At 40.1% G+C, this 25,054-nt stretch overlaps 1 protein-coding gene and 1 non-coding gene across 6 annotated transcripts in view; one reads left to right on the plus strand and one right to left on the minus strand.

Annotated features, from left to right (window-relative positions):
* The window catches only part of MICU2 (mitochondrial calcium uptake 2), a 100,115-nt gene that overhangs the window by 70,673 nt on the left and 4,388 nt on the right, over positions 1–25,054 (plus strand). For all 5 annotated transcript variants that reach the window (XM_070409299.1, XM_070409300.1, XM_070409301.1 and 2 more), the window contains 4 exons: positions 13,010–13,072; positions 15,006–15,103; positions 20,358–20,529; positions 24,733–24,841. In XM_070409299.1, the coding sequence (XP_070265400.1) occupies positions 13,010–13,072; positions 15,006–15,103; positions 20,358–20,529; positions 24,733–24,841 (442 nt within the window). The remainder of the gene's footprint in view (positions 1–13,009; positions 13,073–15,005; positions 15,104–20,357; positions 20,530–24,732; positions 24,842–25,054) is intronic.
* On the minus strand, positions 23,672–23,806 carry LOC139007902 (U11 spliceosomal RNA). Its single transcript, XR_011471033.1, has one exon. It is a non-coding gene; the product is annotated as a U11 spliceosomal RNA (small nuclear RNA).

Here is a 25,054-nt window from a genome sequence, read left to right on the forward strand (position 1 = left end):
TGCTACATTGCCGAATTCATTTATTAAGTCTAATAGTTTTTTGATGGAGTCTTCAGGGTTTTTTATGTACAATATCATGTCATCTGCGAATAAGAACAGTTTTACCTCTTCTTTTCCAATTTGGATGCCTTTTATTTCTTCTTCTTGTCTAATCACAATGGCTAATACCTCCGTTATTTTTTCAAATAAATTTTCAGCCCTTGCTGGTTTGCTCAGTGGTTAGAGCATCAACCCACGAACCAAAGGGTCACATGTTCGATTCCCGGTCAAGGGCACATACCTAGATTGCAGGCTCAATCCCCAGTCCTGGTCAGGATGTGTGCCGGAGGCAACCAATCAATATGTTTCTCTCACATCAGTGTTTCTCTCTCTCTCTCTCTCTCTCTCTCTCTCTCTCTCTTTCTCTCTCTCTCTCTCTCTCTCTTCCTGTCCTTCAGCTCCTCCCCCTCCTCCCTTCCTTCCACTCTCTAAAAAAAATCAATGGAAAAAATATCCTTGGTGAGGGTTAAAAGTATATATATGTTTGCAATTGCTTGCTCTCTTATCCTTCCCACACCCCTATGATGTGAATGTTGGTACACTTGAGGTTGAACCAAAGGCTACTTACAATCTCCTCAGTTTTTGGATTCTTTTTTCTTTTTGCTGTTCTAATTGGATGTTTTCTGATTTTATATCTCCCAAATATCTGATTTGATCCTCTGCTTCATCTACTCTACTGTTGATTCCCTTTAATATATTCTTCATTTCAGTTCTTGTATTCTTCATTTCTGACTGGTTCTTTTTTATGCTTTCTATCTTCATTTTCATGTTTCCTAGCTCTTTGTTGAAGTTCTCACTAAGTTCATCTACTGTTAACCTAAGTTCATTGAGCATCCTTTTAACCATTGTTTTGAACTCTGCATCTGGTAGATTGCTTGTCTCATTTTATTTAGTTCTTTCTCTGGAATTTTGTTCTGTTTTCATTTGGGACCTTTTTTATCTCATTATTTTGGCTGCCTCCCTGTGTTTGTTTCTATATGTTAGGAAGAGCTGCTATATCTCCTGGTCTTGGTAAGATGGCCATATACAATAGGTGTTCTGTAATGCCCAGTGGCATAGCCTTCTGGGTTACCAGAGCTGAGCACTCAGGTGAGCCCCTATCTAGGCTCACCCTCCTGTTGTAGTTGAGCCTCGATTGCTGTTGGCACATATGAGAGGGATTTATCCCCTGGCCCATCGTTTGTGAGGACTGGCTGCAACCATTGTGGAGGATATGCTATGCACGGGCCAAGACCACAGAGCAGGACTGGGTTCAACAGGGCTCTGCTGAGTCCAAGCCTTGAATGTGTAGCTCTTGGCTATGGTTGCATGGTACTTCAGCATGGTCCAAAACTGCCCACCAGGTGCACTAGCTCTAGGACCTTCTGGGAAGTTCAAGCCAAGGTCAGCCGCCACCTGTACCCTCCCCACGCCTCCCATCTTGAGTTACAGAGTGTTCTGCAGATGGCTGCTATTTGTACTGGGTTGGAGGTGTCTGTGAGAGGTCAAGCTGTGAACCAAGACCAGCTGCCACTAGTGCCAGGCCTGGGGCCGCTTACCAGGAGGTACAGGACATGCCGAAGCCAGAATGCTGCTTGTTTGAGAGATTTTAGGAAAGTCCACAATATAAGCCAGGACAGGCTGGTTGTATGGAAAAACCACTTGAACTGGCTTGGGGGGGGGAGGGGCCCACAATTTGGGTACAGTGCAGTCTCAGGGAATTACCAGGGTAGTGAACGATTTTTAGTCAGGTGCTGGAGACTCAAATATGGCTCCTGCCTGTGGGCTCTGTGTGGAGAGGGTTCAACAAAGGAACAATGGCTAGCACTTCTGTCCAGGAGAAAGTTGCCCCTCCAGCCAAAAAATTCGGTTCCTCCCTGTATATCCCTGTATGGTACCTTTCGAACTGCCCCAACATTGGAACTCAGAGAAAGTGAATCAGAGTAAGTCCGTTGGGCCTTTAAGAAGAACACCTGGGCCTCTAGCATCCTTCTGTGTCACTCAGCCATAATCCCCACTGGTTTTCACAGCCAGAAGTTAAAGGGACTTCTACTGGCACTGGAACCCTGGGTTGGAGGGCCTGGTGTGGGCCTTGCTCCTCAGGTGGGACCTCTGCAGCCAAGGTATGCCTCCCGATTTTTATCTGCCACACGTGGATGTGGGGCAAGCCCCTTCCACTTCTCCACCCCTTCTATCAGTCTCCATGTGGCTTCTTCTGTATATCCATAGTTATAGGTTCTGTAGTTTAGTTGTAACTTTGATGGTTTTGTAATTTAGTTTTAACTTTGATGTGGTTGTGGGAGGATGAAGGATCAGCCTACTAAGCCTAAAAAAGGTTCTTTGTGCTGATCTTAGAAGCAACACTAAACATGATAACCCATGGATCATGTCAATTTAAAATAACAGCATAGAGGAGAAAAAAAGTTAACATTATTTCACTTCCATGGTCATTATATTAGGAAACCTAAGTATGAAGCATCTTGTATTTGAAATTTTATTGGAGAAACCAAACAGTTCTTTTATTGGGGTGAGGTTGGTTAATAGGATCATATATGTTTCAGGTGTACCTCTGAATAACTTTAATATTGAAAATATAGAAGTGATTTGAACAGCAAATGAAAAAGTTATGATGAAATATATTAAAATAAAGTCTTGTGAAACTGTCCTTAAATATAAATTCCTTCAGTTTGTTACTTTGGTGTTTTGTGGTACATTCATATTTTATTCTTAACCAGATGTAGAAACTGTGTTGGCAAGTGTATTGCTTACTTCTTTACCCCAAGAACAAGTAAAATAGAAACTATCTGTATAAGCTGTTCCCTGTCAGATATTAACACCAACAGTGAACAGAGCTAGTAATAGTTCATCGTTTTAATCTTTCCCTTAATAGGTGGCACACTTGCTTATTTGGGATAAGTGCCAGGGTTTTAGTTTAATTTCTTTAAACAGTAGACTGATAACAAGTCTTTTTACTAGTGTAAATTTCTCCTTGGTGGCCCTTTATTTCACATTATTCCATCCTGGCAGGAAGAACTGTGCTCTTCATATAGGTTAAATTCTGCCATGCAGAATGTACCTCATGGAACTATTTTCTAATAAATACAAAAACCTTCAGTAAAATGTTTTCTTCTTGATTTAAGAATAGTGTTTTTGTGTCAGAATTTAAATTATCATGGTCTACAAAGAAAAATAAGTTAAATTAACCCAACATACTTTTTTCCATTTTCAGCCTGAAATTGAAAATAGAAATCAATGTAAATTTGATCAATGTGGAAGTTCATTTTTAGACATTCAGAATTTGTATTTGGTAAATGTGTCCTCCTGCTTCTTTTACCACTTGTATCTAACCAGTTTATCTTCTTGCTGTTTGTCTTATAGAGCACCCCTGTTTCTGCCAGAAACTTTGCTCTTCTCTCTGCCTAAAATATCCTTTCCCCATAGGTAGCTTTCAGACATTCAGGTCTCAGCCCAAATGCCATGTCCACAAAGAGAACTACCCAGAATAAGCCTAAGAGCAATCTCTTCCCAGCAGTCCTGACTCCTGTTACCCTTCTTTATTTTACTCTAGTCATTGCACTCAATATTATCTGAAATGTCTTATTTATTTGTTCACTTGTTTTGTTATCTCTAGCCCATTAGAACATAATTTCAGTGAGAGCGAGGACATTATCTGTCCTTAGCCACTATATTCCCAACTTAGAACAGAACTTTGGTCACATAATGAGTTCCTAGTACATTGCTATCATGAATCCATGTCATGTACAGCCATTTTAGAAAGTTCTTAATATACTAGAGAGACCTTCTTAGTACACATAACTGGGTACTAAGTGTTTATGATCTTTCTATGGAGCTATTACTACAGAACTAACTATACAGTACTGTAATCTTCACATTACACTAGAACCTACTATAACCCTCTCCCTGAGTCTAAACTGAAATGTTTTAGGGAAGACTTTGACATGACAAGCCTTATCTGGCACTAAACCCATTGGGTAGATTTCAGGACAGGCCCTTGTTGTAAATTCTATACCATGTTATAATAAGCCAATCCTGTATGATACAAGTCTAATATGAAAATTGTCCCCTTGACCGGGAGTTTGACCAGGGGACAAGGCTGGCAGGCCAACTGCCCACGGCCCCTTCCCCCAGCCAGCCCCACCCCGGCCAGCAGCTGGCAACTGCTAGGAACCCTACCTGTGCATGAATTTCATGCACTGGGCCTCTAGTATTACAATAAGTAAGCCTAAAAAATTCCTATTTCAGTGAACTAATCCTATTTGCTATTTTTGTTTTGTTTATTTGTAACTATTTGACAATGACAATGTGACGATTATAACAACTGTATTAAATGTCTTGTAATAGAAGGAAAATGAGTTTGAATTTTCTTTTAAAATGTATATTCATTTTATAAATAATGTGTTTTATTTTTAAAATTGTTATATATATGATAAATTTGGACTTATTTTTAGTACTTGATGCAGCAAAAAAAAGGATCCAGAAAAAAATAGAACCTATGTTAACTGTTGGTGGGATTGTAAATTGGTGTGGCCACTATGGAACACAGTATGGAGGTACCTCCTAAAATTAGAACTACATAAAACCCAGCAATTTCACTTCTGGGTATTTAACTGAAGAAATCCAAAGCACCAATTTAAAAAGACATATGCGTTCCTACATTCACTGCAGAATTATTTACAGTCACCAAGATATGGAAGCAACCTAAATGTCCATCGCTAGACAATTATTTAAAAAAGATGTGGTACATATGTAGAGTTGAATATTTAAAAATATTCAGCCTTAAAAAAATGAAATCTTGCTATTTTTACCACATGGATGGACGTGAAGGGTATTATGCTACCAGTAAATCAGTCAGACAGAGAAAGACAAATACCATATGATTTTACTTATATGGGGAATCAAAAAAAAATAAAACAAATGAACAAACAAAACATAGCAGACTTAGATACAGAGACAAACTGCTGGTTGCCAGAGGGATGGGGGTGGGCAAAATAGTTAAAGGGAATTAAGGGATACAAACTTCCTGTCACAAAATAAATAAATTATGAGAAAGTAACAAACAGCATAGAGAATATAGTCAGTAATACTGTAATAACTTTATATGGTGACAGAAGATAACTAGACTTATCATGGTGATCACTTTTTAATGTGTATAAAAATTGAATCATTGTGTTGTACACCTGAAACTAATATGTATAATATTGGAAGTCAATTATACTTTAGTAAAAAAAAAAAAAGAGGATCCATATCTATACTAATAATAGCCTAGGTGGCATCATGCCCTCATGTTGTCACAAGATGGCCGTCACAAGATGGCTGTGTGCACAGCGGGGGCGGGCCCAGCGGCCAATCCGTGTAGTGAGGCCTGGGGGTCTCTCGGCTCTGTGCGGCGCAGAGGAGGCGGGTCACGGCAGGGGAGGGCAGTTGGGGGCGATCAGGCCGGCAGGAAGGGCAGTTGAGGGTGATCAGGCCAGCAGGGGAGGGCAGTTGGGGGTGATCAGGCCAGCAGGGGAGCAGTTAGGTGTCATTCAGGCTGGCAGGCAAGCAGTTAGGGGATGATCAGGCAGGCAGGCGAGTGGTTAGGAGCCAGCGGTCCTGTATTGTGAGAGGGATGTCCGAATGCGAGTTTAGGCCCGATCCCGGCAGTTGGACATCCCTCAAGGGGTCCCAGATTGGAGAGGGTGCAGGCCGGGCTGAAGGACACCCCCCCACACCGTATGCACAAATTTCATACACCGGGCCTCTAGTTACTCATATTAGGAATGAAAAGGAGATAACACCATTAGGAAGAAATGTTGCATATTGAACTTGGCACTATACTATTTGATTGTCAACTTTAATAAAAAGGATAAAACAAGTCTAAAGCTTTTGAACTTTTCTTCCTAAATAAGTATACAGTATGTTGAAAAGTTTGAAAGATATAGAGAACCAGAGATAAACCACTTGCCTAAATTAAATGTAGTAGAATCAGCAGAATCTGAGATAATTAATTTAGAATTTAGCTGTAGCAATTTTTAAACTGCTAACAAAAAAAAAATAGCCTAGCCTTGGCCAGTTTGTTCAGTAGTCAGAGCATCAGCCTGGAGACCAAAGGGTCACAGGTTTTTTTTATTTTGTTTTGTTTTTATGGATGGATTTTTTAAATATATATTTTATTGATTTTTTACAGAGTGGAAGGGAGAGGGATAGAGAGTTAGAAACATCGATGAGAGAGAAACACCGATCATCTGCCTCCTACACACTCCCTACTGGGTATGTGCCCACAACCAAGGTACATGCCCTTGATCAGAATCGAACCTGGGACCCTTCAGTCCGCAGGCCAATGCTCTATCCACTGAGCCAAATGGGTTAGGGCAGGGTCACAGGTTTGATTCCCAGTCAAGGGTACATATCTCGGTTGCAGGTTCAATCCTCGGCCCCGGTCAGGGCGCAAATGGGAGGCAACCAATCAATGTGTCTCTCTCACATTGATGTTTCTCTCTCTCTCTCTCTCTCTCTCTCTCTCTCTCTCTCTCTCTCTCTCCCCCCACCCCGCCACCCCCCGCTCCCTGCCCCCTGCCTCCCTTCCCTTCTGCTTTCTCTAAAAATCAATGGAAAAATTTTTTTTAAAAAAGAAATAGGACAAAATGGACAAATTCCTAGAAATATACAATCTTCCAAAACTGAATGAGGAAGATTCAGAAATAGGCCAATAACAACTGATGAAATAGAAGCAGCAATTTAAAAACTCCCAGCAAATAAAAGCCTTGGCTTCACAGAGGAATTTTACCAAACATTCAAAGAAGAACTAACACCTATACTCTTCAAACTATTCCAAAAAATCCAAGAGGAAGGAGCAGTTCCAAGCTCTTTTTATGAGACCAGCATAAAAACCAGGTAAAGACACTACAAAGAAAGAGAATTACAGGCCAATATCCATGATGAACATAGATGCTAAAATCCTCACCAAAATATTAGCAAATCAGATCCAGCAGTATATTAACAAGATCATACACCATGACCAAGAGGGATTTATTCCAGGGATGCAAGGCTGGTACAGTAGGTCCTCAGGTTACATCAGAGATCCGTTCCTACAGCACAACATAACGTGATTTTCGCCATAAGTCGGAACCCACCTACATAAGCACCTACGTTACTCACATGGAGCACATACACAGCAGTAATGAAATGAAACAGTAAAAAAAAATTTAAAAGAAAGATAACAATTCCTGACCTTTACTTGTGGTAAATAAATAATAAAAAACATAAAACATATATGTACATACGTCAAAATGATGGAAATTTTTTTTTTTTACTGTAAATGGGAGATGGCAATGTATCCACAAAACAACATACGTCAAGTCTGATGTAACCCAAGGACTACCTGTACAATATTCACAAATCAATAAAGGTGATACAGCACATAAACAAATTGAAAGACAAAAATTACGTGATCATTAGGTACATTAAAAGCATATGACAAGGAGAGAAACCAAGATGGCGGCATAGGTAAACACCGGAAATTGCTGCCTCCCACAACCACTTCAAAAATACAACTAAAAGACAAAACGGACATCATCCAGAACCACAGGAAGGATGGCTGAGTGGAAATTCTACAACTAGAACGAAAGAGAAAAGCACTGAGACTCAGAGGAGGTGCGGAAGTAAAGTGCAGAGATACGGAGGCACACGAAGAAAGGGCTGGCAGCTGAGGACACGGTTGTCTTTTTCAATCGGGAGGGAGTCTCAAGCTCCAGACTGCTCTGAACTCCAGTTCCGGGTGAGTCTCTGGGGACACAGACTCATACAGGGAGAAATTGGACTGTCTGGCATCGGGCAGAACTCGAGGGCAGCTTTCTCTCAGAGGTGCTTGCAGCGATTACCACAACACTGAGACTCGGGGCCTCTTAGGGTAGGACTGGGGAACAGCCATAGCTGCTTGCTCCGCCCTGTTGATCCCCTGAGACCCCGCCCCACCCAAGCTGTGTGCAGAGGCTTTTGCGTATGAAAGGCCTGGCCCTTTGCAACCTGAAGATTACCTAACAAACTTCAGCTGAATCAGAGAGACCCAGAACTTCCAAAAGAAGGTCCTAGGCCCCACAGAAGCTTGCATTGCTTCACTGCTGGGCTTCATCTGGGCACCTGCAAACCCCAAACAAAGAAGAGGAATCTCTCCATAGCTCCTGCTGGGTAGCCTCAGGCAGAGGCTAAGTTAGCACCTCCTTAGAGATCCAAGAGCCAGTGTACCCAGTGGACAGAGTGGGACCATCCAGATTACAACTCCTCAGATCCATAAGGGACACACTCAGGGGGCAGACTCAGTGAGCACCAAAGCCCCACTGAAGCAAGTCTTGCCCCATAAGGGTGTCTCCAGCTCAGAAGTTCTCCCACTGCAGACACAGCTGATTTTCACAGCCAATTGGCCTGGAGGTCAATTCCTCCCAGTGATACCTACAGCAATCAAGGCTTAACTACAACAAGACTGTGCACAAAGCCCACAAAGGGGTGCACCAAGAGTGTCCACCTCAGGTAATTGGGGAGGCTGAGCCACTGGGCCCTATAGGACACCTAACACAGAAAGCCACTCTATCAACACAGGGAAGCATAAAAAATGCGGAGACAAGTCACAAATGACAGAATTGGAGGAAAGCAAACTACTGGATATAGAGTTCAAAGCCACGGTTATAAGGTTTTTCAAGAATTTTCTAGAAACCACCAATAAATTTAGTGAGACCATCAAGAAATCTAGTGAGACCCTCGAGGTTATGAAAAAGGACCAACTAGAAATTAAGCGTACACTGACTGAAATAAAGGATATTATGCAGAGTTCCAACAGCAGGCTAGAGGATCGCAAGAATCAAGTCAAAGATTTGAAATACGAAGAAGCAAATAACACCCAACCGGAAAAACAAAAAGAAAAAAGAATCAAAAAATGTGAAGATAGTGTAAGAAGCCTCTGGGACAACTTCAGGCGTACCAACATCCAAATTATGGGGGTGCCAGAAGAAGAGATTGAGCAAGATATTGAAAACCTATTTGAAGAAATGACAGAAAACTTCCCCTACCTGGTGAAAGAAATAGACTTACAAGTCCAGGAAGCGCAGAGAACCCCAAACAAAAGGAATCCAAAGAGGACCACACCAAGACACATCATCATTAAAATGCCAAGAGCAAAAGACAAAGAGAGAATCTTAAAAGCAGCAAGAGAAAGATAGTCAGTTACCTACAAGGGAGTACCCATACGACTGTCAGCTGATTTCTCAACAGAAACTATGCAGGCCAGAAGGGAGTGGCAAGAAATATTCCAAGTGATGAATACCAAGAACCTACAACCTAGATTACTTTACCCAGCAAAGCTATCATTCAGAATTGAAGGTCAGATAAAGAGCTTCACAGATAAAGAAAAGCTAAAGGGGTTCATCACCACCAAACCAGTATTATATGAAATGCTGAAAGGTATCCTTTAAGAAGAGGAAGAACAAGAAAAAGGTAAAGATACAAATTATGAACAACAAATACACATCTATCAACAAGTGAATCTAAAAATCAAGTGAATAAATAATCTGATGAACAGAATAAACCGGTGAATATAATAGAATCAGGGGCATGGAAAGGGAGTGGACTGACTATTCTCGGAGGAGAAAGGGCTGTGGGGGGTGTGGGAAGAGACTGGACAAAAATTGTACATCTATGGATGAGAACAGTGGGTGGCGGGGGTAAGGGTAGAGGGTGGGGTGGGAACCGGATGGAGGGGAGCTATGGGGGGGAAAAGGAGGAACAACTCTAATAATCTGAACAATAAAGATTTAATTTTAAAAAAAGAAAAAAAGATAAAGGGGGGGAAGCACATGACAAAATCCAACACACATTTTTGATAAAAACTCTAAGCAAAGTTGGAATAGAGAGGTCATATCTCAACATAATAAAGGTCATATATGACAAACCTACAACCAACATCATACTCAATGGGCAAAAACTAAACCAATTTCCCTAAGAAGAAGAACAAGACAAGGATGTCCGCTTTCACCACTCTTACTCAACATAGTACGGAAAGGCCTAGCCACAGCGATCAGACAAGAAGAAGAAATAAAAGGCAGCCAAATTGGAAAGGAGGAAGTAAAACTCTCATTCATAGATGACATGATATTGTACATAGAAAACTCTATAAAGACTCCACCAAAAAACTACTAGATTTAATAAATGAATTTGGCAATGTAGCAGGATACAAAATTAACACCCAGAAATCTATGGCTTTTTATTTATATTTGTATTGATTTCAGAGAGGAAGGAAGGGGGAGAGAGAGAGAAACATAAATGATGAGAGAGAACCATTGTTTGGCTGCCTCCTGCACATCCCCCCTGGGGATCAAGCCCTCATCATAGGCATATACCATAACCGGGGAATCCTACTGTAACCTCCTGGTTCATAGGAGGCTGATGCTCAACCACTGAACCACACCAGCTGCTCTTGATGGCATTTTTATACACCAATAATGAATTTTCAAAAAGATAAATTAAAAAAACAATCCATTTACCATTGCAACAAAAAAATTAAGTTATTTAGGAATAAGCTTAACCAAGGAGGTAAAAAGCTTGTACTCAGAAAACTACAGGACGTTGAAAAAAGAGATAGAGGAAGATATAAACAAGTGGAATAATATACTGTGTTCATGGATTGGTAGAATCAACATCATTAAAATGTCCATACTGCCAAAAACAATCTACATATTCAATGCAATTTCTATTAAAACAGATCTAGAACAAATATTCCAAAAAGTTATATGGAACCAAAAAAAGACCCACAATAGCCACAGCAATCCTAAGAAGAACAAAGTTGGAGGGATCACAATACCAGATATAATGTTACACTACAAAGCCACCATAATCAAAACTGCCTGGTACTGGCACAAGAGCAGACATATAGACCAATGTAACAGAACAAAGAACCCAGAAATCGACCCAAGCCATTACACTCAATATTTGACAAAGGAGGCAAGAACATACAGTGGAATCAAGACAGTCTCTTCAGTAAGTGGTGTTGGGAAAATTGGACAGATACATGCAAAAAAAATGAAACTAGACCACCAACTTACACCATGAACAAGAATAAACTCAAAATGGATAAAAGACTTTCATGTAAGTTGGGATACCATAAAAATCCTAGAAGAAACCATAGGCAGTAAAATCTCGGACATCTCTCATGACAATATGTTTACGGATACATCTCCTAGGGCAGAGGAAACTAAGGAGAAAATAAACAAATGGGACTACATCAAAATAAAAAGCTCCTGCACAGCTAAAGAAACGATTAACAAAATGAAAAAGGAGCCCACTGTGTGGGAGAACATACTGGTATTTGGCAATGATAAATCTAATAAAGGGTTAATATCTAAAATATATAAGAAACTCATACAACTTAACAAAAGGAAGACAACCAATCCAATTTAAAAATGGGCAAAGGACCTAAATAGACACTTCTCCAAAGCGGAAATACAGACAGCCAAGAGACATACGAAAAAATGCTCAAAGTCACTGATCATCAGAGAGATGCAAATTAAAATGACAATGAGTTAATACCTCACACTTGTCAGAATGGCTACCATCAACAAATCAACAAAACAAATGACAAGTGCTAGTGAGGATGTGGAGAGGAAACCCTAGTACACAGATGGTGGGAATGCAGACTGGTGCAGCCATTATGGAAAACAGTATGGAGTTTCCTAAAGAATTTAAAAATGGAATTGCAAGTTGACCCAATGATTCTGCTTCTGGGAATATATCCTAAGAAACCATAAACACCAATCAGAAAGAATGTTTGCACCCCTGTGTTCATAGCAGCACTATTTACAATAGCTAAGATCTGGAAACAGCCCAAGTGCCCATCAGCAGATGAGTGGATAAAAAAAAAAAAAAAAGCTGTGGTACATATACCCCATGGAATACTACAGTAAAAAGAACATCTCTTATACTTTGAGACAGCATGGAAGGACCTGGAAAGTATTATGCTAAGCAAAATAAGCCAGTCTATGAAAGACAAATATGATATGATCTCACTCATATGTACAATCTAATGAACACAATAAGCTGATGGACAAAATAGATCCAGAGATACAGAAGCATAAAACAGCCTGTGGAATCTCAGAGGGAAGATGGGGGAAGGTGGGTGGGTGGGAAGATATCAGCCAAAGAACTTGTATGCATATATGCATAACCCATGGACACAGACAATAGGGTGGTGAAGGCCTGGGATGGGGGGCAGGAGCAGGCTAGAAGAGGTCAATGGGGAGAAAAATGGGGCATACATAATACTTTCAACAATAAAGATTTAGTTTTTTTAAAAATAGCCTAGAAAGAAATGGGTGAAGGTTCATTTCTTAATTGATTTAAATTCATAGTTTGAGAATTTGTCTACATTTAATTTTTTTTTAACTTCAACTTTTCTTTTTATTTGCTTTCCACATGAGGATTGGTACAAATGACTCTGAAAGGTAGGTTTTTTAATGTGCTCAGTCTCAGTACTATTACCAATTTATAATTGGTAGAAATGTAGGTCTTTAAATAATTTTAATGCTTTAAAATGTATAAAGAGAAAAGGGACAACATATATATATTGTAAGTAGCTTTTTAAGAGTTACGTACTTGAAAATGTTGCCATAAACTATCAATAATACAGAAAGTTATGAATAAAAATTTAAATGAAGAATGAGGGTAGTCAGAATATGTATATATTAAGTAAGCTGGCGTCCTTTGGGAGAAAAAAAATGATCCAAATTGTAATAATAATGTTAATTCTTGCATATCTGATTCATACAAGAGTCTTACATGATCTGAGAAAAAACATAACATTAGGAGTTAATAAAATAAAAAGAATTTCAGTTACTATTTAACAAATACCTAGTATATATTTTATAACAAAAACATGGCATCTGTTTTTTAGGTTGTTTTGAAAAATCCAGTAGACACACATCTAAATTCATATTTGCCATCTTTTTAGCTTCAGAAGATCATAAGTAAAGAGGATGACTTGAAGACAATAACTAATGAAACAAAATGCCAGGTATGTACAGATAATGTAAACATTTCCAAACAGATTGACATTATATTAGTTTCTCTATTCTGTTTGTTCAAATAAGTATTCCCAAATACTTGGAAAAATTATTAGTAATTTATTTTTTCTAAATATTTAAGTAGATGTGCTACATTCATATGGTGTAGATTTGATAAGGTTCACAAGAGTATGTATATAGGGTAGACTTTTTCTCCCAGTCACCACTTCTCCCTGAGCAATGTGTTCTGTCAGTTTACCATGTATTCTTCCAGGGGTATTTTATGCATATAAATAATTAAATATATCTATATATCTTTTTTCCATTTTTATGTAAGCAGTAGCATCCTATATAATAAAAAGGTAATATGCAAATTGACCACCATGCCCTCACACAAGATGGCTGCCCCCATGTGGTCAAAGATGGCCGGCAAGGGAGGGCAGTTGTGGGCAATCAGACCAGCAGGGGAGGGCAGTTAGGGGCGACCAGGCCAGCAGGGGAGGGCAGTTGCGGGGGACCAGGCCTGCAGGGGAGGGCAGTTGGGAGTGACCAGACCTGCAGGGGAGGGCAGTTGGGGGCGACCAGGCCAGCAGGGGAGGGCAGTTGGGGGCAACCAGGCCGACAGGGGAGGGCAGTTGGGGGCAGTTAGGCATCGATCAGGCTGACGGGAGTGGTTAGGGGGTGATCAGGCTGGCAGGCAGGCAAGCGTTTGCGAGCCAGCAGTCCCAGATTGTGAGAGGGATGTCCGACTGCCGGTTTAGGCAATCAGACATCCCCCAAGGGGTGCCAGATTGGAGAGGATGCAGGCTGGGCTGAGGGATCAACCCCCCCCCACCCCTCCAGTGCCCGAATTTTGTGCACCAGGCCTCTAGTACAGTGATGGTGAACCTTTTGAGCTTGGCATGTCAGCATTTTGAAAAACCCTAACTTAACTCTGGTGCCGTGTCACATATAGAAATTTTTTGATCTTTGCAACCATAGTAAAACAAAGATTTATATATATTTTTTAATATATTTTATTGATTTTTTTACAGAGAGGAAGTGAGAGAGATAGAGAGTTAGAAACATCAATGAAAGAGAAACATCGATCAGCTGCCTCCTACACACCTCCTAATGGGGATGTGCCCACAACCAAGGCACATGCCCTTGACCGGAATCGAACCCAGGACCTTTCAGTCCGCAGGCCAATGCTCCATCTACTGTGCCAAACCGGTCAAGGCAAAGATTTATATTTTTGATATTTATTTTATATATTTAAATGCCATTTAACAAAGAAAAATCAACCAAAAAAATGAGTTCGTGTGTCACCTCTGACACGCGTGTCATAGGTTCTCCATCACTGCTCTAGTACTATATACATTGTTTCCCACTCTCCCGTTTTTTTCTTAATATAGCTGAACACTGGGGGGCTGGGGGGAGTGAAACAGGACGTATTTAATACTTTCAACAATAAAGATTTAATATTTTTTAAAAATAGCTGAGTATCTCATAGTACTTTGATGTACCAATTTATGTAATCATTTCCCTTTTGAAAGATGTTTAAATATATCCAGTCTTTTGATATTACAAATAACGCTACAGTTAATAAGTCTGTAATTATATCATTTTATACGTATGTGAATATATCTTAGGGACAACTTCTCAGAAACTCAATTGCTGGGTCAAAAGGTATGAACATTTCTAAAATTTCGTTTACTGCTGAAGTCCACCGTAAGTATTTTGCATATTGTAGGCCATGTTTTTCTTTCCTGAGCAAAGATGATTTAGATTATTATTATTATTATACAAAGTAACAGACAAAATGGCCTTTCTCTTTTCCACCTTTGTTGTTGTTGTTGTTGTTGTTGTTGGTACAAGAGTCTTTTGTGGATATTGTGCTGAGAGTTCCAGGCTATAGGATCTATTTTGGTTATAATATTTGAAATTACTGTAACATTTTTATAGGAACCAAAAGTGAAAGAACCTGAAATTAACACAACCCTTCAGATACGTTTCTTTGGGAAAAGAGGAGAAAGAAAACTTCATTATAGAGAATTTCGAAGGTAAATGCAAATATTTATATTCATTTAGGGAAATTTTATAGGTAAGTGAAGAAACAACTGAGTATGGTTGACCCTTAAAAAATGCAAGTTTGAACTGTGTGGGTCCACTTACACATGATTTTTAAAAATTCATATACTTATATTTTTAAAAATCCAAGTGTAAGTGATCTCACATTATTCCAGGATCAACTGTACCTTCTTTTAGTCTTGAAAAAATTTATTTGGTGATACTTGTCCTCTCCTGCCTACTTTACAGAGTTGTGAGTAAATGTAAAAATAAACTATAGCCCTAGCCAGTTTTGCTCAGTGGATGGAGCGTCAGCCTGTGGACTGAAGGGTCCCAGGTTTGATTCCAGTCAAGGGCACATACCTCAGTTGCAGGTTTAATCACCTCCCTCCCCTCATCTGGGCACATGCGGGAGACAACCAGTCAATGTGTCTCTCACATTGAGGTTTCTGTCTCTCCCTCCCTTTCACTCTTTCTAAAAATCCATGGAAAAAATATCCTCAGGTGAGGATTAAAAAAAAGAAAGTAAACTATCCTATATAATAAAAAGCTAATATACAAATAGACCGACAGTGGATGCACATTGACCACCAGGGGCAGATGCTCAATGCAGGAGCTGCCCCCTGGTGGTCAGTGCGCTCCCACAAGGGGAGCATCGCTCAGCCAGAAGCACTGAGCCGGGCTCATGGCTGACAAGCGCAGTGGCGGTCGCGGGAGCCTCTCCCGCCTCTGTGGCAGCGCTAAGGATGTCCGACTGCTGGCTGGAGCAGGCCTAAGCCATCAGTCAGACATCCCTCGAGGGCTCCCAGACTGCGAGAGGGTGCAGGTGGGCACAGACCAGGCTGAGGGACGCCCCCCCCCCCCCATTTGTGCACGAATTTCATGCACCGGGCCCCTAGTAAATTCTAATAATTTTATAATCATCTAATAACAGAAAAGAGGCAATCTCTAATTCACGCAAATATTTTCCTTCCTAATCTTCAATTCTTTCCCCTTTCATTCACATTAGTATTCTTTCCCTACATGAAGTCTGAGGTGGATCTGATAATTACATGAAGCAGTGTATCTGAAGTACACAGAACATAAAACACAGTTGGCACTCAGAATATGTGCTGAACTCCTGTCAACTCAAATGATTTTCTTTCTTTTTTATATATATATTCTAGAGGCCCAGTGCACGAAAATCGTGCATGGGTGGGGTCCTTAGGCCTGGCCAGCAATCAGGGCCAGGCCGATTGGGGCCTGCCGGCCAGGGGGAAAAACAGAACACAGGCGGTTGTCCGCCAGCCCCAAGGAGGGAGCTGGCCCTCAGCCCCTCTGTGAAAGGGGCCACGTCCACCACCACCCACCCCAGCAGGGTCAGGAGAGGAAGTGATGGTCACCGGGCCAGGCACAGGAGGAATGGACACTGGCGCCCCGTCACCACGTGGTTCCCTGCCTCCCCCTTCCTCCTTCGCTCACTGTTGCACCACCACCGCAGGCGGGTGGCAGGCCGATTGGGGCCTGCTGGCCAGGGGAAGAAACAGGGCATGGGAGTTTGGCTGCAGACCCCAAGTGGAGAGCCGGCCCTTGGCCCCCCTGGGAAAGGGGCCGCGTCCGCCACCACCCACCCCCGATTCCTCATCCCAGCCCAGGGCCCAACCCCAATCAGACTATCAGGGCCTGCTGGCCGGAGGGGAAAAACAGTGGGAGGTTGGCTGTGGGAGTACACTGACCACCAGGGGGCAGCTCCTGCATTGAGCGTCTGCCCCCTGGTGGTCAGCGTGCATCATAGCGACCGGTCATTTGATCATAACATTTGCTTAGGCTTTTATATATAGATTTTTATTGGTTTTTTTTTTTACAGAGAGGAAGGGAGAGGGATAGAGAGCTACAAACATTGATGAGAGAGAAACATCGATCAGCTGCCTTCCGCACACCCCCTACTGGGAATCGAGACCGCAACCAAGGCACATGCTCTTGACCAGAATCAAACCCAGGACCCTTCAGTCTGTGGAGCAATGCTCCATTCGCTGAGGCAAACCAGTCAGGGCTCAAATGATTTTCAAAGGCTAGTCTAGCAGCTTATTGCCCAGCTGTCAGATATCTCCTGAGGGCTTCTTCTCAGCTGTCCCTGGCTTCTTTCTGTTTGCATTTTCTCAGCTCTCTCTTTCTCACATATTTTCTTCAACATGGAGTATCCTCCATCTCTTTCCCAAAAGGTGTCTCAATTCAGCATGTAAAAAAGAAATCAAAACTAAAATAAAAGTGTTATTTTCTCAGTGTCTTTTCCCCCAGGGATTGACTGCTTAAATTTCAAAGGGAAGAGCTGTTACTGTTTTAAGTTAGAAAACTGGACACTGGACACAACTTTTGTTTTTCATCATAGATGGCTAATATTTTTTTTAATTTTGTTATTTTTTTATTTGGAAATTCAATAGGTTTATTAGTTATTTAAGACAAAATAATGAGAATGTGTATGAATTTTATGCAGGACCCCTAATCCTTATAAAACCTTCTGGAAGTAGCCTAGTGTTGTAATTAAACTTGTCAAGAAACCCAAGGTTATAGAGCAATAAATAGTATATAGAGCAAAAGATACTAATGTTGCCCAGCCAGTGTGGTTCAGTGATTGTCAACCTGTGAACCAAGAGGTCACAGTTCGATTCCAGGTCAGGGCATATGCCCAGGTTTTGGGCTTAATCCCCAGTAGGGGGCTTGCAAGAGGCATCCAATCAATGATTCTCTCTCATCATTGATGCTTCTATCTCTCTCCCTTTCCCTCTCTCTCTGAAATCAATAAAAACATATACTTTTAAAAAAGATACTAATGTCAAGTTTAACCAAACAGTATTCCAGAAATAAAGGCATAGACTGTGAATTTATGTTGGTACCATTATGTGCAGCTATTGTATAGTTTTCTTCAAGCTACACTTGAAGAAGGCTGGCAAATCTCAAGGGAGCAGAGGATGTGGGCAAGAGAGTGGCTGAAGCAATAAAGAGTTGAGTGTCTTAAGTGTTTTACATGTATTGTTTCACCTATCCTTAAACTTGGGACAAGTAGTCTTCGCTTTCATAACTGAGACTCAATGAGATAAAGGGACTTGGTTTGGGTTCATGTACCTTAGAAACTGAAGAGGAGATATTCACACCCAGATTGGTCTTAAAAGGGAGAATAGCCTTGATTGGTAACACTTAAAGGTAATAGTGTGAATACTCCAGCAAGCCCATCTCAAGCTGCCAGATGTGAAGTGTGATGGCTTTGTTAGCAAGAACTGCTCTGTAGGGCTCCTGTGTTTGCTACTGTGTTAGCAAGGACTGGCTGCTGTGTTTGCAGTTACTGTCCTGTGTGTAAATGGCTGCTTGGTCTGCAATAAAGTCTCTCTTATATGCCTGCAGCTACTCATGTCTTCCAGTTCCCGGTGTCCACGGAGGTCCAGTCCCTAGCATGGGGCTTGGACCCAATTGGCATGGACAACACCTGCACAGTACACTCGCAGCTGCAGCAAGCCAGCTCCAGCACACCAGGGCCTAACCACTCAGCTAAGGAAAAGCAGAATTTTCCCAGTTTCCAATTAGTTCACTGATTGATAAACTATTTAAATGTTTTCAGAGTGCATCTGGTAGCCATATGTATTATAAATTCTTCAATTCATATATTTATGTATAGTGTTGCAGATTTTATGTCATAACAAAATACATAATTTTGGACTTAGAAAGAGTATTACTATAAAACATTTTTACATTTGCCCTGGCCAGGGTGGCTCAGTTGATTGAACGTTGGCCTGTGCACTGAAAGGTCACTGTTCGATTCCTGGTCAGGGCACATGCCCAGGTTGCGGGTTTGGTCCCCGGTAGGGGTGCATGCGGGAGGCAACCAATCAGTGTTTCTCCCTCACATCGATGTTCCTTTTTCCCTCTCCCTTCCTCTCTCTCTCAAATTAATAAAAACATTTTTTTAAAAAAATTATGTTCTTCAAAAGTAGCATAATTAATTAAAATGAAGTAGCTTAAACCAGAACAATATACAGTTTAACAGCAATTAAGTTTATAATATTTCAGCCTCAGATAAAGCCTGAATTAAAAAAGGAAAGGAACTAGTTATTCAAGTTCTTATGCCATATTTTCTACTTTCTAATTCATTGTACAGTTATTTGCAAGTAAAGCATTCTTTTAACAATCCTGATAAGAAAAACATTGAATGTTATCAGAGTATACAATATAGTAAAACAAAGGATGAAGCATATCAGTAGATTTTGTTGATCCATCAGTCCAAACCTGAAATGCTTCAAGTTTTGGATAAAATTCTGCTTTGACCCAAAAAGAAACATAGCACTAATAAATATGTGTATCAAATACATTTAAACTTTCACTTGTCACAGATAAAAGCATAAAATCAAACTCCTCCTCATGCTTCTAAGGTTTGGGGAATAAGTAGCAGCTTTCTTTCCTCTGTACTGGACTGTGTCTCTTTCACCCCGTGTATTCCCATTCTTTCAGTTTGTACATTTCTTAGGAAGCTGTTGATGACAGTTTGATCAAAGTGTCATCTATTTTTTTTAAAAATATATATTTTATTGATTTTTTACAGAGAGGATGGGAGAGGCATAGAGAGTTAGAAACATCGATGAGAAACATCGATCAGCTGCCTCCTGCACACCTCCTACTGGGGATGTGCCCGCAACCAAGGTACATGCCCTTGACCGGAATCGAACCCGGGACCCTTCAGTCCGCAGGCTGAGGTTCTATCCACTGAGCCAAACCGGTTAGGGCAAAGTGTCATCTATTTTTATAAAAATTTTTTAAAAAGAATGTTGAGTCACATAAACATATGTTCTTGTCCAAAGGTTATAAATATTTTTTGGTAAATCTAAGCTTTGATGCAAAGCCATTCATTGATTACATTGATCAAATTTGGTATCTGAAAACTATGAGGAACCATTAATTATTATGATGATTCTAAAAACAGTATCCCAACTGAATTTTAAGTCTCTCTGATTATTGGTAATTTTTCTATATTGGAAAAATACTGTTTTCTACTTTTTTAAGTCTTTAAGTTTATTAGAATGTAGGTTGCCAAGTAGAATGTGTGCAAACAAACCAACTATGGGGAGTCATATTGAAGCAGGTGTTGGACTTACCTAGCTGATCCACCGCCACAGTCCTTGACTGTGCTTCATGCAACTCATGAAGGTGCTGCATTCCCGCTAATGGTGTTACAGTTGAAAGCACTGGCCACTTCTGTCAGTTCTGTACTTTAACATTTAGGTTTATGGAGAATCTACAGACGGAGGTCCAAGAAATGGAATTCCTGCAGTTCTCTAAAGGTTTGAGTTTCATGAGGAAAGAAGACTTTGCAGAGTGGCTCCTTTTTTTCACTAACACTGAAAATAAAGACATTTATTGGAAAAATGTGAGAGAGAAGTTGTCAGCAGGAGAGGTTGGTATGCTTTTTTGTTATGCTTGAGATGAATATAAAATAATAAGTTAGACATTTATATAATTAATAAAAGTGACTTCCAAATTAACCAAGACTGAGCTGCTCTCTAGTATTTAAGTATAAAATCAAGTTGAGAATGTTCTCCACATACTATTTTCTTACTAAGGAACTATTGACTAAGTATCAGTGTAGCAGCCATGAGTTTGGCATTTTCAGTAAAGTCAGGAATAAGACAGGAATGTCCACCATCACTGCTGTCACTTTCTCTTGTTCTGGAAATCGTGGCCAGTACAAATTAACAAGATAAAAGAGTAATTATTGTATTATTTTCCATTCAAACAACTGTAAACCTACTTTTCCCCACCCTGTATATCGGAAGTAGCTGTCCTTTGTAAAAATACCAGGTCAGAAAATGTAGTAGATATGGGTGTGTATGTGAAATGCATGAAATGATGATTGCCAAACTATTAATAATGATTAATGTACAGTGAGATTTCAAGGGATTTTTATTTTATGTATTGTTTTTACTATACTGTTCTGAAAAATTATTTTGAAAAGGACATGTATTTATATATAATTTTAAAGCTAATTTTATAGTGAGGAAAAAGATAATAAAATATCAAGATTCCATTTATAATTGCAATGGAAATATATAACAATTATAATTTAACTAGCTACTAAAGACCAACCATCCTCCCTCATCACCCCTAAAAGATTTCAGGGATGGAAGTCTCTAAGGGGAGAATGAGAGGCTAGTGAGCCAGGACGAGTGGAATAGGGAAACTGATACAGATAGTCAAACGGCCCAAGAACAAAAAGGTTGCTGGTTCAATTCCCAGTCAGGGCATATGTCTGGGCTGGGAGCTCAATCTCCAGTTGGGGGCTTGCAGGAGGTAGCTACTCTGACATCGACATTTCTCTCCCCCAGCCCTCCCTTCCTCTTTCTCTAAAAATCAAATTATTAAAAAAAATTTTAGCCTGGCCAGTGTGGCTCAGTGGTTGAGCATCAACCCATGAACCAGGAGGTCATGGCTCAATTCCTGGTCAGGACACATACCCGGGTTTCAGGCTCAATCCCCAGTATAGGACGTGCAGGAGGCAGCCAATCAATAATTTTCTCTCATCATTGATGTTTCTTTCTCTCCCTCTCTCTTCCTCTCTGAAATAAAAAATATATACTTTTAAATAATAAAAATAAATTTAAAATAAAAACATTTAAATATATATTAAAAATATTTTTTTAAAGAGCAAATGGGTTACATTTCTCCCCAATCAGAGGGCAAATAGCTTAAATCACTGTGCTCAGAGAGATAGAAAGGAGAAATCCAATTAGTGCCATTTGCCAGCCACACCCAAGGACAAATGAAGTTAGGGATTAAGTCTACTTTTGGTGCATCAGCAAAAAAATTTTATATTGAGATCCTCCCCCAAGACATTCCCTAAAGTACCAGCCTTTAAAAACCCTTAAAACCTGATGCCCCAGCACCCACTCACCCTCCTGGGAGCACACCTGTGCCTTTCCCTTCCCTCTTTTCTTCCCCCACAGGCATGCATCTCCTAAACTCTAAGGGACCCCAGGAGACTTGCAACCTGGGGAGCAGTGGGCAGTGGCAGCTCCTCCCAGGCTAACCCCCTAAACCTGTCCTCAAAGTCCCTTTTTCTCTGGCTCTCCAGTGAGCTAAAGCAACCCCACCTAGGCTCTCTCTGTTGCTTCTTCTATTCTAAGCCCTTCCGTGTTTCACTCACCCCAGCTTTAATAAACATACTCTCAAAATGGAAAAAATTAATTAACTAGAAATATGTGAAAACTTTAAAGTTTTGATGAATGTGAAAGAAAATTTAACCTAATTATAGAGACATTCCCTGTGATTGCATAGAAAGTCGTGGCATTATAAATGCAGTTCTCCCTTAAATTAGTCTATAAGTGGGATGGTCATACCAGTCAGAACAACCTGTTTGCTACAGTTACAAACTAACCCTGAAATCTCCTTGGCTGACACAAGAAAGGTTTATTTTCCGACTATACCACATTTCCATCATGAGAGGTGGGAGGTCACCCACAAGGTGCTCAGGAACCCAGACTTTTCGAGGCTCTGTCATCTTGGTGTTCCACCATGTGAAAAAAAAAAAAAAAACTTCTCAGAGGCTGGAGTAAAAAAAGAAAGAAGTGAGTCCTTTTCTGATAATTAAATGTTTTGTCCTGGAAACATGATGAGCCTTGGCTGCTGGCCAGACTGGTCACACATGACCTGATCTAACTGCAAGAAGGCACAGAAATGTGATCCTTCTTATGTGCAGGAATTACAAGAGAACCAGCCACTGCTGAACACTATGGGTTTCAATAAGAATGCCATAATAGAGTTTATATGAAAAGAATGCTGAAGAGGCCAGGGGGGATAAAGGAAGTCTCTGTACCTTCCCCTCAATTTTGCTGTCAACCTAAACCCACTTTTAAAAAATAGTTTTTTTTTTAATAATGCCAAGATATTAAAACATATCATCAACCATTGGTAACTAAAACAGTTACAGTGAATTTGACAGACATATCAGTTGAACAGAATATAAAGTCCAGAGTTATAGATAGATCCAAATACACATGGAAATTTAGTACATGTAAACTTATATTACAAATTACCTGAGTAAAAGAATTATTTTTTTTAAATATATTTTATTTTTTACAGAATGGAAGGGAGAGGGATAGAGAGTTAGAAACATTGATGAGAGAGACACATCGATCAGCTGCTTCCTGCACACCCCCTACTTGGGATGTGCCCGCAACCAAGGTACATGCCCTTGACCAGAATCGAACCTAGGACCCTTCACTCCCCAGGCCGACACTCTAGCCAGTGAGCCAAACTGGCTAGGGCGAGTAAAAGAATTATTAATAAATGACATTAGGACATCCACTGGCCATCTGAGAGAGAATTAAAGGTAAGTCTCTATCTCACTCATTACTCTGAAATAAATTCCAGATGGATCAAAGAATTGAATGTTAAAGAGTAAAAGGAAACTGAGTAAAAATAGAAGAAAATTTGAAAACAGTCATTTTAAAGTGGAGTATACCTATCTTTCTAAACAGTCATCTTAAAGTGGGGTACACCTATCTTTCCAGAAGCTTTTAAGGTGGGAGGAGGTTTTTTTGGCAGGTGCCAGGACTAACGATCACTTAGCTGCCCAGGTACCAAAAAATCATGCTTCTGAAATCTCTTGATGTCAATTCCCCACATAGAGCAATCAAACTGCCCTACATGTGCCACTAACAACAGAAGCTTTTTTTTTTTTAAGGAAAAATTATTAAATTATTACCTAAAAATTAAAAATCTGCTGACTCCCCTCATTTCCCCCCACAAAAGTTATAATGAAAATAAAAATAAAAATTAACAAAATGAGCAATATTGGCATCACAATAATAGACCAATGTCTTTAATTTATAATGGAGTCTTTAAAAAATCAAGAACTTTGAATGATCTGACATTTCACCCTATTTAATATATAATGCCATAATAAATGGCAGATCAGAAATTTTGACATAGGTCCGTCTACTCCAAAACCCAGTGCTATGTCCACTGACAAAACTAAGCAGAAAATATATGAGGTGGGCCACTTAACAGGATGTATTAGTCTCCTCGGGCTGCCATAACAGAATACCACAGACTGGGTGGCTTAAAGCACAAACTTATTTTCTCACAAGTTTGGAGCCTGTAAGTCCAAGATCAAGGTTGCCAGCAGGGTTGGTGTCTGGTGAGGTCTTCCTCCTCCCCATACGCAGAATGAGAGCACTCTGGGTATCTCTTCTCATCGGGACATTAATAGGCATATCAGATTAGGGCCCCAGTCTATGACTTCCCCTCTCCAAGTATAGTCACATTGGGGATTATTCAACACAGGAATATTTAAGAGACAGACTCAGTCCATATCACAGGAACCCCCTACCCCCTCAAGTCGTACACTGCACAACTTCAGGCAGCCATTCACAACAGCGTATAGTCTGCACAGTCATACCCAGTTTCCTGCCAATCTTTTGGGGTTCCTCCTCATCTCTAAAATCTATAATTTTGTTATTCCGCGTCTCAAACTTTTTAATAGACTTTTTTAGGAAGATAGAAGTTCATAAGCTTTATGATAGAAAAGAGGACTCACACTTTGTTCAGTTTTATAATGCAATTATAAAATTGTAATAAAAACTCCCTTTTGTTTTATTAGAGCATTAGTTTGGATGAGTTCAAGTCATTTTGTCATTTTACAACCCACTTGGAAGACTTCTCTATTGCCATGCAGATGTTTAATTTAGCTCATCGTCCTGTCAGACTAGGTAAGTTATATGAATCATTTAATTTTTATCATTTTTTCAACAAGTTATCAACCAAGGAGTCAGTTACAATAACTGGCCTTTTACATAATTCATTGTGGTTATTCTGAAATTAATACTCTATTTTCTTTTACTTTCTTATTTTTCCCCTGAGAAGGGGAAATGTTTAAATTACTTGTGTTTGAAAATATTGGTTAAATTAAAACAGCCACTTAT

This window comes from Myotis yumanensis, unplaced genomic scaffold, assembly GCF_028538775.1.
Source record: "Myotis yumanensis isolate MYYU_CA2020_CCGP unplaced genomic scaffold, mMyoYum1.0.hap1 SCAF_3, whole genome shotgun sequence".
In the NCBI taxonomy this organism is placed as follows: domain Eukaryota; kingdom Metazoa; phylum Chordata; class Mammalia; order Chiroptera; family Vespertilionidae; genus Myotis; species Myotis yumanensis.